Here is a 15,606-nt window from a genome sequence, read left to right on the forward strand (position 1 = left end):
GGAGTGGTTAGGGTCCGTATGTTCTAGTCTGACTGGCTCAAAGCGCACTCGTCTATTAGCATAGCTCTCTCACTCACAAGCTTGCTTATCTCGCACAAAAAAAAAAAAAAAAAAAAAAATATCTTATTTTTATAATTTACATTTTAGGTAAAATTCGTCTAAGATTTTAATGTTGATAAGAAAGAACCCCTACACTGTTCAGATCGATTGATCTATATTCAGTGTATATCGCTATTGTAGGGATTAAAGGCAAATTTGCTTGCTCAATAACATGTTCATAATCTTACTGTAAACTAAATACAAAACTTTAATAAATACTTTCTAAGGTACTTATAATAATAATTAGTAGTAGTATTTCGTTGTTTTTTTTAACCCGTGTGGCTAAATGTTGACAATTGACAAGAATATCTAGTTATTTGTGATGTAACAGGTACAGTAGTATAGTTTATATTATAGCTGTAAGATTAGGATCATGAGAACAGATGAGAGTGGCTCTGGCATGGCATACCTGCTGTTCCTGTTCCTCCTTCACAAATGCCATCATCCCCATTGCTAATAAGTAGTTATTTGCAGGTGCTTGCGTGTCATTGTGACCCTTCTGATAGGTCTGAGTTGAGTGTTTTTGCTGTGGGGTGCGGAGATGCAGGGAGGGCTGGTGTCTGGTGGAGAGGCTTCCTAGGGGTGAAGTGTCACCAAACCATTCTGCAAACACACAAGCCTATCAGCCAATTACTGCAAGACTCCCAGGGACATTTTCACAAAGCACTTACCTCTCTGCAAAGTTTGCACCTTTTTCCTTGCAGAACAAACAACAAACTGCTAATGTAACATAACTAGCTGGAAACAACAAAGCATGTAAAAAAAAAAAAAAAAAACATATCTAGGAGTAACACCTCCTAAATCAGGGCTTCTCAAGCTCAAACGGCTGGTTTTTGTTGCTTAACTAGACCCTTAATTGAACTGATAATTTGCTTGTTTAGAACTTTTTACTTGTTTCCAACTCTTGAACAGTTGCATATTTCACATTAGCTATAACATTTGATAAGTAACTTGAACTGCAACTGTTTAAGAGCTGGAAACAAGTACAAAGGCCGAATTAAACAAATTATCAGTTCAATTAAGGGTCTAGTTAAGTAATTGAGAGCTCCAATGGAGCAAAAACCAGCAGCCACAGGGGGTCCCCAGGATCGAGTTTGAGAAGGCCTGTCCTAAATGAACCCCCTGCGATTGGAGCTATTACAAGGTCTTTAACTTCAACGGGGAAAATACATCACTTACATTTTAAGAAGTTTCTTTAGTCCTTATAAAAATCAGTTTCAAGACCACATACCTGTCTGAATATATAAGGAGTTATTTCTCTCTTTATATACTAGACTGTGTATGACAAGGTTCATTTGGGATCCACTGAGAGATTTGTGTCAGAGGTCTAAAAGTGTTTTGTAGTATTCAGTGAAAAGCGTGGGTGGGTTTGTTTTTTTTGTTGACACAGCAGAATCTGTGCTATTGTTACAGGGAGTGCTGTGTGATGCACTACCGTTATGGATTCTGTCCCATCGGTGAGATTAGGTTAAAAGCTCTAACACCATGAATGCAGACGAGCAAGGTTCTTTTGCATTGTGGTTAAGACGCTCTCTTGTGGTGCGTGGGGTCCCAGCCTCCATTCTGTTCCATTGATGAGTGACTTGGATTTCATAGATTAGCTGCAGCAGCCCTGGATCTAGTTCTGATTCAAGTGAAGAGGCTCAGAGCTCATAGATTAGATTCAGCAGCCCTGGATCTAGTTCTGATTCAAGTGAAGAGGCTCAGAGCTCATAGATTAGATTCAGCAGCACTGGATCTAGTTCTGATTCTAGTGAAGAGACTTGGAGCTCATAGATTAGCTGCAGCAGCCCTGGATCTAGTACTGATTCTAGTGAAGAGATTCAGAGCTCATAGATTAGATTCAGCAGCCCTGGATCTAGTTCTGATTCTAGTGAAGAGACTCTGAGCTCATAGATTAGCTGCAGCAGCCCAGGGTCTAGTTCTGATTCTAGTGAAGAGATTCAGAGCTCATAGATTAGATTCAGCAGCCTTGGATCTAGTTCCGATTTTAGTGAAGAGACCTGGAGCTCATAGATTAGCTACAGTAGCCCTGGATCTAGTTCTGATTCTATGATATGACAGGGGAACTCAGCAAATGGTCTTCTGAACGCAATACTTAGCAAATGCATCCGCCTGACTGGAGACAAGAACAGGGATCAACAACATTGATAGGCTTCCCCCACAATCAAAAATCTTTTTTTTTTTCAGAAGCCATTTAACCTGGAGTAGTAAAGTATGCAAGTAACACTCTCAGTAGAAACAGCCGTGTAGAATCATACGGGATGCACACAATAGGATAGAACAATATTAGATATCAGCCAAATGTAGATGATCCCGTTATGTTCCTTTTGAGGTCCCAGCTTTACGCTGGACAATGTCTGGGGTGTCAGTGAGCATGTGGCCATACCGACCATCCAATCGCATTACGTCTTCTGCTCCAACACTGACTGACTGCACCCCTAAAATCAAAGCCCTGCTCTGTCAGCATGCAACAGGTAGTGCTCAGATATAGTTTGTCAAGTGCATAGTTTACACAGCAAAGCTGTGTTCCACAGTGTGTACGTTTCAGACACACCATAGACTGCTGCTCACTGTATTCATTACTCAGAGCTATTGTTTGTTTTTTAACTACTAAAGAATCATTAGCTGCAAACACTCACCCCTAAGAAACTGATGTCAAACTTATTAGACGGATGAAAAACATGTTTTGGCTAAAGTCTTCAGAGCACCAGTGAACGCACTAGCTGAAATATTTAACGTCTTACTGTCTCATGCATTTACACTTCATATAGGAGTTACAGTACGGATGCCTCTGCTGGTCTGATAAATGATCATTTATTATTCCTCTGTGACTGGAAGCTGATTAGGATTGTTCACAACATTAGCTGCAGCTTTCTAACTCACCAGGGTCCTCATAGATAGCCATTAATTACTCAAAACAAACTTCAGCGCACTTGTATGAAGTCTGGTAATAAGTCTCTTGTGATACTGCACCAGTTAATGGCTTGTTTGTCTTGTTAATGAACAGCATCCTTAATGAACACCATGCTAAGCAGAGCGTGAGGCTGAGATAATGAACCAGCACTGTGATACAATGTAGCACACTACTAACCCTCTCAGTGCCGGCCCTAAGCAAAGTGTCCTCACTCACAGAAGAGAGTGCATGCTGCAGTGACCCCACTCACAGAAGAGTGCATGCTGCAGTGTCCCCACTCACAGAAGAGAATGCATTCTGCAGTGTCCCCACTCACAGAAGAGAGTGCATTCTGCAGTGTCCCCACTCACAGAAGAGAGTGCATTCTTCAGTGTCCCCACTCACAGAAGAGTGCATGCTGCAGTGTCCCCACTCACAGAGAGTGCATGCTGCAGTGTTCTCACAGAAGAGTGCATGCTGCAGTGTCCCCACTCACAGAGAGTGCATGCTGCAGTGTTCTCACAGAAGAGTGCATGCTGTAGTGTCCCCACTCACAGAAGAGAGTGCATGTTGCAGTGTCCCCACTCACAGAAGAGTGCATGCTGCAGTGTCCCCACTCACAGAAGAGAGTGCATGCTGCAGTGTCCCCACTCACAGAAGAGTGCATGCTGCAGTGTCCCCACTCACAGAGAGTGCATGCTGCAGTGTTCTCACAGAAGAGTGCATGCTGCAGTGTCCCCACTCACAGAAGAGAGTGCATGCTGCAGTGTCCCCACTCACAGAAGAGAGTGCATGCTGCAGTGTCCCCACTCACAGAAGAGAGTGCATGCTGCAGTGTCCCCACTCACAGAAGAGAGTGCATGCTGCAGTGTCCCCACTCACAGAAGAGAGTGCATGCTGCAGTGTCCCCACTCACAGAAGAGAGTGCATGCTGCAGTGTCCCCACTCACAGAAGAGAGTGCATGCTGCAGTGTCCCCACTCACAGAAGAGAGTGCATGCTGCAGTGTCCCCACTCACAGAAGAGAGTGCATGCTGCAGTGTCCCCACTCACAGAAGAGAGTGCATGTTGCAGTGTCCCCACTCACAGAAGAGAGTGCATGTTGCAGTGTCCCCACTCACAGAAGAGAGTGCATTCTGCAGTGTCCCCACTCACAGAAGAGAGTGCATGTTGCAGTGTCCCCACTCATAGAAGATTTTGGTATTTTATTTAACATCATGTAATAAAATAAACTACAAAATTATATTGCAATAGTCTACCGGAAGCCATAATAGCAGGTCAGTATTTCATGTTAGATTTAGAAAATGTTGTCAGTTTTTCATTAAGTATATGGAAAGCTACAAAGTGGTATATAATTCAATATGGTAGCGTAACATTATTCAGCAGTGTTTATTCGATTTTATGAAGCAAATTTAGTTCATTCTACAGGGTGATGCAAAACTTTTGGCCAGAGCTGCACATTGGAAACAAATATCTAGGATTTATAAGAACCAGTAATGTTCCTAATATGAAGTCTTAAATGATCAAATAAAATCTGTATGAATCAAGGGCCATGTCAGCTCAGTATGACAACAACTAGTATTGATGATTAAAAAACATTTTAGAGGCAAGATTTCAAATGATACTGATTTTATTTGGCTAGGTCACATCCCCACATTTTGGCCCTGTCACGCACGCTCTCTCTGTGTGGGGGCCTCGCTGTGGAAGGGAAGGGAAGGGTGTGGTAGAAGTGGTGTAATCATTTCAGCACAGCAGGGGTCACTGTGTTTACACAAAGCTGAGAAACGCATGTGAATGGTTTATTACAGCATGAGAGATGTGGAGGAATGATTCATCAAATGTATTTATTGAAGTCTTATAATGGAATACAGACTTGCCACCTGGAGCTAGATTTGGTCCGTACTGTCGAGTGCGTTCCCTCAAAGAGAAACAGCGCAACACAGGATTTATTGGACAGGCCAACACTGCTGTACCCTCTCTCCCCCTTCAGTAGTTTGCCTAAGTTTTATTGTTTTGTTGTGGATTGTCTTTGTGTTTTTCTGCAAATATTCCAGTGAATGAGCCCGTATATTAAACAAGCAGACTCCTGTCACAGTGTAGTTTCAGTATCCCTTTCACTCTCATTGCATCACCTCATACATCAATAGGGAGATTATACACAGACGTGTTCATATATTCCAGTGAATGAGCCCGTATATTAAACAAGCAGACTCCTGTCACAGTGTAGTTTCAGTATCCCTTTCACTCTCATTGCATCACCTCATACATCAATAGGGAGATTATACACAGACGTGTTCATATATTCCAGTGAATGAGCCTGTATATTAAACAAGCAGACTCCTGTCACCGTGTAGTTTCAGTATCCCTTTCACTCTCATTGCATCACCTCATACATCAATAGGATTGCAGTGCTGCAGCCACTTGTCCTTGAAAATCAAAACAAACAAAAAACAACATTAAACAGTCTGGCAGCATTTAAAGATGTAAAACACTTTGATATTAAGGTTTTACTGTAATATGAACTACAAGTTATTTTGGAATACTCTTGTTAAAGTAATTATAAAAAGAAACCCAGTTCCATAAATCTTACACTGTGCACTTCCGTTAGCTTCATACTGCAGCTCTCAAATGAGCAATTTTGAAAGAAACATATTTTACCGCAAACCTGTATTAACATTTCAAACATGATATCTGGTAAAAGAACTTTGTTTGCAAGCTGTGTCTTCAAGGAAGTCTGTTTCTACTTTACTTCCTTTCTCATTTCACCCCAGCAGTGTCTTCTGGGTCAAAGCGTGTTATTCACTGAAGTATTTCAGTCAATAGGGGAAGCAGCTGATTGGTTATTAGCCAGTTAAAGGGTGGGGACTTGGGGAGATTTCTGTACCTGATGTAGTACCAGATATCACGTTTAAAATGAAAATACACATTTGCTATAACATGTGTTCCTTTCAAAACTGCACACTTGACAGCTACCTCTATATTAAAAAGGGAGGTTCATTGCAAAGAAAATGTATGAAAGTATTTCATTGGCTTCTAAATGACCCCTGCCTCATTTGTGTATTATTATAATAATGGCATTATTGAGTTAATGGTGTTCCACATTATAATGAATATAAAAGTGCTGCTCCAATGGCATTACAGGGTTAATGGGGGACAGGACCTTATAACCGATTCCACAGTATAAAGAGACGCCTTATAAAGGTGGAGCCCTCTATTTAAAAAGAACAGTTTCTCAGGAAAATCTAATTTCAGCAAACCAAAATAAAAGGGAGCTGGTAGAAACTGTTCTGATTGGGTTTGGTTTTTTATGTAGTTTTGCTGCAATGAGAAGACCCTACAGTAAGTGCATTTGTTGCAGAGGAGCAATGCTGGTAATCAAAGGGCTGAGCTGGCTGTGAAGGATCAAGCCTCACCTCACTGGCCTGTGGCACCAGTATTGGCTCCGGCTATGGTCCCTGCTGTAGCTCCGGCGCCTGCCTGTCACTGAGTGAGCGTCATGTCGTCTCAAATCATTCATCCTCAGCTTCTTTTGAATATAATTCCAGTGTGTCTAAAAAGAAGCATTAAAGGGTCAACATTGGTCATTAAATGTACCAGTACAACTAATCATCATCTTTTACACAGATGTAATAATGCAATAACAAACCCAACCACAGGGTGAGACAACTGATAGGTAAAACTTTAAATATATATTTTATATCATTAATCTAACGTCACGCAATACAGAGGCATCCTTTAGATTTCACTAGTGTGTTTAGGGGTCTGTGTCCACCTATATTTGGAAGTTTGATTGAAAACCTCAAAAATAAAGTGGTGCTGTGCTTTTTGTATTGATCAGGTTTATTGAAGGCAATGCTAAGTTGCACATGCGCATACACATGTTGCATCTCCTGCAGCCACACATCCTGTTTACCAGGGAACATGTCTAACCCATGGTTTAGTCCAATGGTGGCATTTTGTCAAGAGCAAACATTTTTTTAGAATTTTCAGATATTTTTAATTACGCTGGCATGACATTAAACGACAGCAGCCTGCCCGCCTGCCTGCCTTGCCTGCCCGCCTGCCTGCCTGCCTGCCTGCCTGTCTGCCTGCCTGCCTGCCTGCCTGTCTGCCTGCCTGCCTGCTGCCTGCCTGCCTGCCTGCCTGCCTGCCTGCCTGCCTGCCTGCCTGCCTGCCTGCCTGTTGCCTTACGCTGCCTGCCTGCCTGCCTGCCTGCCTGTCCTGCTGTCTGTCTGACATGCCTGCCTGCCTGCCTGTCTGCCTGCCTGCCTGCCTGCCTGCCTGCCTGTCTGCCTGCTGCCTGCCTGCCTGCCCTGCCTCCTGCCTGTCTGCCTGCCTGCCTGCCTGCCTGCCTGCCTGCCTGTCTGCCTGCCTGCCTGCCTGTCTGCCTGCCTGCCTGCCTGCCTGCCTGCCTGCCTGCCTGCCTGCCTGCCTGCCTGCCTGTCTGTCTGTTTGGCTGTCTCTCATTGGAAAGCTACCTGCTGTAGTAACGTTATGGGACAGCTCTGATCCTATTCAAGTAGCCTAACCCTCACCTCGGTGCATCTTGTACATGTATCTTGGGAACTTTTTGAAATTGGATAGCCGCTTTAGAATTATTAATTTTTTGAGCAGCTGATAAAATCAGGCTTGCCTAACTCCCCATGCATTCAGTTTGGGTTACTGTGGTGCATATTTATTGTACACTTGAGTCATTTATAACCTACAGTACATAGCAAATGGAGGTGCATAGACTACTATGTATGGAATAATTCTCGATACAACTCTTTCATGAAGCCTGTACTCTTCCCTGGCAGGGCTCCTGTTGTTGATAAAACCCATTGGTGTGGAATCCTCAATGGAATATCTGCACACTCTCAGAAGTAGTGAACACAAGCACGCGTTTGCTCTGGCCAAGTGGAAATATTCCTGCGTGATCCCAGGAAATGCGGCTCCATCATTTCATTGATGAAACGCTTCAGATAATAAAGTTTACGGTTCTTCCTATATGTGTGCTTTTCAAAACGACACATCCTGTAGCTCAGCAGCGGCTGGTTCAGCGCAGTACTGCAATGCTAATGAACCCTAGTGAGCTGTGATTGAATGCGTCTCATCCAGTTGTGATGCAGGTTGCATCCATACACGCATTCATTAAGGACCTGGAAAGTTGCTCTCCGAGCAGTGAAATGCACACCAGGGGGCTCAGTACCCAGTTCCATTAGGACAGCATTCCCAGCAGAAGCAGCTGAAGAGGTGTTTACCTTGCGGACGGATGTGTCATCACAGATGTACCACTGCCTGTCCTCGTGGTGTTTGATGAAAGCATAATAGTGCCCACTGTCCAGATTCCCAGCATGCACAGAGATAGAGAAGAGTTCATAGTGCATACAGTCCTGCTCAGAGAGAGAGTGTAAACCACAATGCAATTCCACACGGTCCTGCTCAAAGACATTGTAAACCACAATGCAATTCCACACAGCACTGCTCAGAGAGAGTAAACCACAATGCACTTCCACACAGCCCTGCTCAGAGAGACAGTGTAAAACACAATGCACTTCCACACAGCCCTGCTCAGAGTGTAAACTGCAATGCCCTTCCACACAGGCCTGCTCAGAGAGACAGTGTAAACCACAATGCACTTCCACACAGCCCTGCTCAGAGAGAGTGTAAACCACAATGCACTTCCACACAGCCCTGCTCAGAGAGAGTGTAAACCACAATGCACTTCCACACAGCCCTGCTCAGAGAGAGAGTGTAAACCACAATGCACTTCCACACAGTCCTGCTCAGAGAGAGTGTAAACCACAATGCACTTCCACACAGCCCTGCTCAGAGAGAGAGTGTAAACCACAATGCACTTCCACACAGCCCTGCTCAGAGAGAGTGTAAACCACAATGCACTTCCACACAGCCTTGCTCAGAGAGAGAGTGTAAACCACAATGCACTTCCACTGTGTATCCAATGAGAAGCCTCAGAACTAGCCATGCTGTAAGGATCCCATGCCTCATCAAATTCCTTATGAACAGAGAGAGTCAGCTTCATCTGATGAACTACTCAAAACAATGGAATGGAGACTAACCTGATCAGAACCTGCCTTTAATTTAAAGAGTCGGCTTCATCTGATGAACTACTCAAAACAATGGAATGGAGTCTAACCTGATCAGAACCTGCCTTTAATTTGGCATAGTATATGAAACAAAGTACCTCTGAACTGCTGCACACTGGAACATAAACGTCTGATTCCTGGAAACAAAACAGAAGCAGAAAGCATGCTTGGAATGTATGCCAGCAGAAATCACGTGTGCATTTCTCCAGATACTGAGAACTGCAGCACAAAACACAGAGCCTGGAATATTGCTGTTAGGTTGCTAATAATAAATAAGTATTACTGTGAGGAATCAGGTGGGCAATAACTGAATCGATGTAGCAAATAGAAGAGCACAACAAGATTAATGGCATTCTTTTGCATGCTGTGCAATCCCAGTCTCAGAGCGTACCTTTACCATGACGTGTGAGAAGCATGCTGTGCAATCCCAGTCTCAGAGCGTACCTTTACCATGACGTGTGAGAAGCATGCTGTGCAATCCCAGTCTCAGAGCGTACCTTTACCATGATGTGTGAGAAGCATGCTGTGCAATCCCAGTCTCTGAGAGTACCTTTACCATGACGTGTGAGAAGCATGCTGTGCAATCCCAGTCTCAGAGCGTACCTTTACCATGACGTGTGAGAAGCATGCTGTGCAATCCCAGTCTCTGAGCGTACCTTTACCATGACGTGTGAGAAGCATGCTGTGCAATCCCAGTCTCAGAGCGTACCTTTACCATGACGTGTGAGAAGCATGCTGTGCAATCCCAGTCTCAGAGCGTACCTTTACCATGACGTGTGAGAAGCATGCTGTGCAATCCCAGTCTCAGAGCGTACCTTTACCATGACGTGTGAGAAGCATGCTGTGCAATCCCAGTCTCAGAGCGTACCTTTACCATGACGTGTGAGAAGCATGCTGTGCAATCCCAGTCTCAGAGCGTACCTTTACCATGACATGTGAGAAGCATGCTGCGCAATCCCAGTCTCAGAGCGTACCTTTTTAAATGTCAGCGTCTCTGGAATGAGGAGGGGTTGTTCCAGCTTCACGTTCTCATTTTTCCAGGAGTCGTGGGTGAACCTGTTCAGGTGAATCACCAGAACTGGAGGTAGTGTTGAGAAGGAGGTTTTCTGCAGAGACACAGCAAGTTCAGCAGTAAACAGCAGGTCAAAGGTTACAGCATGTCAGTTTCTGCATCGTATTGAATGCCTTTTCAATTCCTCTTCAGGACAGTCTTCATTGTGTGCCTCTTATTCCACTGACTGAAGTGAACTGTGCCAAGTCAACCATGCGTGAATCAAGCAACATACAGGGTAGTGACATTCACTAGCACTGTGCTGTGTCACACTGAAGCCTCGGAGAGCAGGCTAGGGCTGTATTGTTTTCACAGTTAACAGAGATTTCCTGATTTCTGTGAAATGTACCCATTGCTGTCTAATATATAGTTCCCCCCCTGAAAATTCCTGTTTCTGAAAGAAAAGCGTAAATATACATATTTTTTAACACTTAAAAATTAATACAGCAAATTAATTATGTTTGTTTAATTATTGAATTTTGACCTTGGCAGCCGTCGGCCCAGTTTGTTTCTGGTAAATGATTGAACAACTTGTGTAACTCGTCGTGTGTCACAGCCATTTTAAGATGAGAAAATATTACTATCTCTGGTCGAGATCACTCTCTCCAGTAACAAGACTTCAGTGAGAGAGGATTATGTCTTCCCCTGTACTGTACTCACTGACAATATTGAAAATGAAAATTTTTAGTTGATAAGATGTCAATGTCGTAAATGAACAAAAAGGACCTCTCGCAAAGAATATTTAGGAACATTTGTTGTATATTAACCCTAGAGAAAATGATCAATTTGTAACGTAACAATGGCGTGGAATAAGCCTTGTTCTTTTTTAAATCTAGCACTAGGGATCAGGCCTCGTTGAAGCGTCACCACTTCTGCCTGCAGACAGAGTCAAGCACGGTGGAAATTTACTGCAGCACAACAGGCACCTACCCTGATCATGACTTGTTTGGTCTCGCAGCTCCCACAGAAGGGCTTGTCACCCCCTTGCATAGTCTCGTTTTTCACAAAGTGCCTCAGAGCCTCCTCCTAGTGCATAAAACAGATCATTGTATGAATGTGAGTGTGCAGTGCTTCAGTAAAGCATGGGGCATATTTGTAATTTAGAGCAGACTTAAACGATGTGTTTTCATATGGCTGTGTCGATAAGATTGAATCTGCCTATGTAAATCATTAATACCAACATATTAGCAGGTGCCTAGCTACTGGAACCCAACACCGGAATGTAAACACAAAGGGAATGAACTCGCTCAGGACAGGGTGCTCTACACAAACACGAGAGAATAACCCTGTGCCTATCTGAACCATCTACCCAGCTGAAACACAAAGGGGATGAACCCGCTCAGGACAGGGTGCTCTACACAAACACGAGAGAATAACCCTGTGCCTATCTGAACCATCTACCCAGCTGAAACACAAAGGGGATGAACCCGCTCAGGACAGGGTGCTCTACACAAACACGAGAGAATAACCCTGTGCCTATCTGAACCATCTACCCAGCTGAAACACAAAGGGAATGAACCCGCTCAGGACAGGGTGCTCTACACAAACACAAGAGAATAACCCTGTGTCTATCTGAACCATCTACCCAGCTGAAACACAAAGGGGATGAACCCGCTCAGGACAGGGTGCTCTACACAAACACGAGAGAATAACCCTGTGCCTATCTGAACCATCTACCCAGCTGAAACACAAAGGGAATGAACCCGCTCAGGACAGGGTGCTCTACACAAACACAAGAGAATAACCCTGTGCCTATCTGAACCATCTACCCAGCTGAAACACAAAGGGAATGAACCCGCTCAGGACAGGGTGCTCTACAAAACACGAGAGAATAACCCTGTGCCTATCTGAACCATCTACCCAGCTGAAACACAAAGGGGATGAACCCGCTCAGGACAGGGTGCTCGACACAAACACGAGAGAATTACCCTGTGCCTATCTGAACCATCTACCCAGCTGAAACACAAAGGGGATGAACCCGCTCAGGACAGGGTGCTCTACAAAACATGAGAGAATAACCCTGTCCCTATCTGAACCATCTACCTAGCTGAAACACAAAGGGGATGAACCCGCTCAGGACAGGGTGCTCTACAAAACATGAGAGAATAACCCTGTCCCTATCTGAACCATCTACCTAGCTGAAACACAAAGGGGATGAACCCGCTCAGGACAGGGTGCTCTACACAAACACGAGAGAATACCCAAGGTATACCCAAGATGAAGGAGGGCAAACAGCACTACCCTGCACCTTTTTCTTACATGTTTTACCCTTTAAAACGCTTCCCATAGCAAAAGCATAGCAAAAGCATGGTAAAGCATAGGGAAGCATAGGAGAGCATTATAAAGCACAGATAGGTCTGGTAATGCATAGAAAAGCATTGTAAAGCACAGATAGGTCTGGTAAAGCATAGGGAAGCATTGTAAAGCACAGATAGGTCTGGTAACGCAAAGGGAAGCATTGTAAAGCACAAAGAGGTCTGGTAAAGCATAAGGCAGCATTGTAAAGCACATTGGGGTATGGTAAAGCATAGGGAAGCATTGTAAAGCACAGAGAGGTGGTAAAGCATAAGGCAGCATTGTAAAGCACATAGGGGTATGGTAAAGCATAGGGAAGCATTGTAAAGCACAGAGAGGGATGGTAAAGCATATGGAAGCATTGTAAAGCACATATGGGTATGGTAAAGCATAGGGAAGCATTGTAAAGCACAGAAAGGGATAGTAAAGCATATAAATAAAAACACAGAATATGTCGGGCTAGCTCATTTCGTGTTCATACTTTATCCCAAATTGTGTTCGTGGATTCGGCTCCTAAAATTTCGTGGATCAAAAGTCACAGAATATGTCCGTGGGTATCAACTTCGTAATTATTTCGTTCCATACTGGTTCTACTCCTACCGTTTGTCGTGATGGACGTAACCTTTTGGTGTCGAATGGGTATCAGCATCGTATATTTTTCGTACCATTTCACTGATCCCTTCGTATCCTGTATATCGTGTCTATCCAGACCATTAAAGTATCTTAAAATGGTAAAGCCATGCACAGTATAGACATGGGAAAATATCTCTATAAAATGACTGTATAAAAGCACCATATAAAAGGACTGTATAAAATGACTATATAAAACACTGTATAAAACGCTGTATAAAAGCACTGTATAAAGTACTGTATAAAAGGACTGTATAAACGACTGGATAAAAGCACTGTATAAAAGCATTGTATAAAATGGCTATATAAAACACTGTATAAAACACTGTATAAAAGCACTGTATAAAAGGACTATATAAAAGGACTGTATAAAAGCACTGGATAAAAGGACTGGATAAAAGCACTGTATAAAGGACTGGATAAAAGGACTACAAAAGCACTATATAAAAGCACTGTATAAAATGACTATATAAAACACTGTATAAAAGCACTGTATAAAATACTGTATAAAAGGACTATATAAAAGGACTGTATAAAAGCATTGTATAAAAGCACTGTATAAAATGACTATATAAAACACTGTATAAAACACTGTATAAAAGGACTATATAAAAGGACTGTATAAAAGCACTGTATAAAAGGACTGGCTAAAAGGACTACAAAAGCATTGTATAAAAGCACTGTATAAAATGACTATATAAAACACTGTATAAAACACTGTATAAAAGGACTATATAAAAGTACTGTATAAAAGGACTGTATAAACGACTGGATAAAAGCACTGGATAAAAGCACTGGATAAAAGCACTGTATTAACAACTGTATAAAAAGACTGTATAAACGACTGTATAAAAGCACTGTATAAAATGACTGGATAAAAGCACTGTATAAAAGGACTGGTAAACATCCCTAAGGGTAGCTCTTTTGAGGGTTGTGCACAGAATCTTACCAGGTGCTTGAAGTACTCATTAGTACTGGCTTTCAGGGTCAGGGAAATGTCCAGATTAGCTGTTTCTTTAATCATCTCCTGTTAGCACCCGGTACATCTGAGAGAGTTGATGATCCCCATTTCATACACCTGCATTTCACCAGAGCAAAAATATGTGTCAAAGTGACAGCCATGAGCCAACATGCTATATCCCTGTGTAAAAACAGGTGAAGCTGTACAGCATGCCCTGGCAATGCTCCTGTTGTGTAATTGCAGTGGAACAGTTGAATATATTTTGTATTATGTAAATATACAGTAAATTGAAAAGGTCAGGTTTATCATGCCAATAAAAGAAATGTGAAGAAATGCATTAAAAAAAAACACCAGACTTCATGATTACACAAGAACTGCTGGTTGCACATGTCTCATCTACAGTATAAATGATCATGCTTTCATTTTTTCATCATTACCAAGAAAAAAACGACAAACATTTCGGCAGATGTGTAACGTCCTCAGACATCAGTTTGACATCAGAATGAAGTAGAATTTAAAAAATAATTAAAAAAGAAAGAATGAAGTAGAATTGATGTGTTACTTCAAAACCTTACCTTTCTGACTTCCTTGTCATCAATAGCATTTATTACCACTTGGAAGAATTCTTCAATGTCCTGCTGTCTGTTTACTGAAAGAAAAGCAAGCCTGTTACCTGACTGACTGCGTTCGATGCAGTCTCAGCATCATCTCACAGGAACATTTTACAAGCTTTATAATTGGGAAAAACAAAATAACACACCTGACTGCACCTGCCTGTCCCTTTTAAACTGCTCTCGAGAACAAGCTGCAAGCCAGGCACTCTGGAGGGGAACACTGCTTCCATATACACTTCACACAGTGTTGTGCTTTGAGCTAGGAGCCATACAGACACGGCAACCACAGGTCAAAATGATGGCACTTGTATAGAAAAGAAGGAGGAGAAGGGGGGACTTGATTGAAGTTTTTCAAATTGTCTGGACAAAGTGAACCCAAGACACGACTTCAAATCTATCACAGTGAGAACAGCAAGAGGGCATACATGGAAGCTGAGTAAAAGGGGGGTTAGAACAAAAGGTAAGAAGCACTTTGTTACACAGAGTTATAAATGCATGAAATAGCCCACCAGGTGATGTAGTAGAATCTAAAACACTGGGAACATTTAAAACAAGACTGGATTCTGCGCTTTTAAATGAGACCCCCCATTAGGCAAAGGGTGTGTTAATAAGGGACCAATGGCCTTTTCTCATTCCCACACTTTTCTCATGTCCTTATACATATTATTAGGCTAGGATGAGGGGAAGCAAGAGAGGGCTGATGAAACCCCAGAACATGCTGCTATAACATGCTGTACTCAGCAGCCCAATGCATCTGATCAGGATGAGGGGAAGCAGGGCTGATGAAACCCCAGAACATGCTGCTATAACATGCTGTACTCACCAGCCCAATGCATCTGATCACGATGAGGGGAAGCAGGGCTGATGAAACCCCAGAACATGCTGCTATAACATGCTGTACTCAGCAGGGCTGATGAAACCCCAGAACATGCTGCTATAACATGCTGTACTCACCAGCCCAATGCATCTGATCAG

The 15,606-nt window shown here is 43.0% G+C and overlaps 1 protein-coding gene across 1 annotated transcript; it reads right to left on the reverse strand.

Moving 5' to 3' along the window:
• Nucleotides 1-4,564: 4,564 nt before the first annotated feature.
• On the reverse strand, nt 4,565-15,435 carry LOC121327759 (ubiquitin carboxyl-terminal hydrolase 27-like). Its single transcript, XM_041271943.1, has 9 exons — nt 14,778-15,435; nt 14,593-14,666; nt 14,006-14,134; nt 11,062-11,157; nt 10,055-10,186; nt 9,179-9,217; nt 8,235-8,366; nt 6,408-6,544; nt 4,565-5,420 (listed from the first exon to the last, which is right to left on the reverse strand). The coding sequence occupies exons 3-9, from the start codon at nt 14,078-14,080 to the stop codon at nt 5,369-5,371; spliced, it is 663 nt and encodes a 220-aa protein (XP_041127877.1). The 5' UTR covers nt 14,081-14,134; nt 14,593-14,666; nt 14,778-15,435; the 3' UTR covers nt 4,565-5,368.
• Nucleotides 15,436-15,606: the final 171 nt, after the last annotated feature.

The sequence above is a fragment of the Polyodon spathula genome, chromosome 15, assembly GCF_017654505.1.
Source record: "Polyodon spathula isolate WHYD16114869_AA chromosome 15, ASM1765450v1, whole genome shotgun sequence".
Lineage (NCBI taxonomy): Eukaryota > Metazoa > Chordata > Actinopteri > Acipenseriformes > Polyodontidae > Polyodon > Polyodon spathula.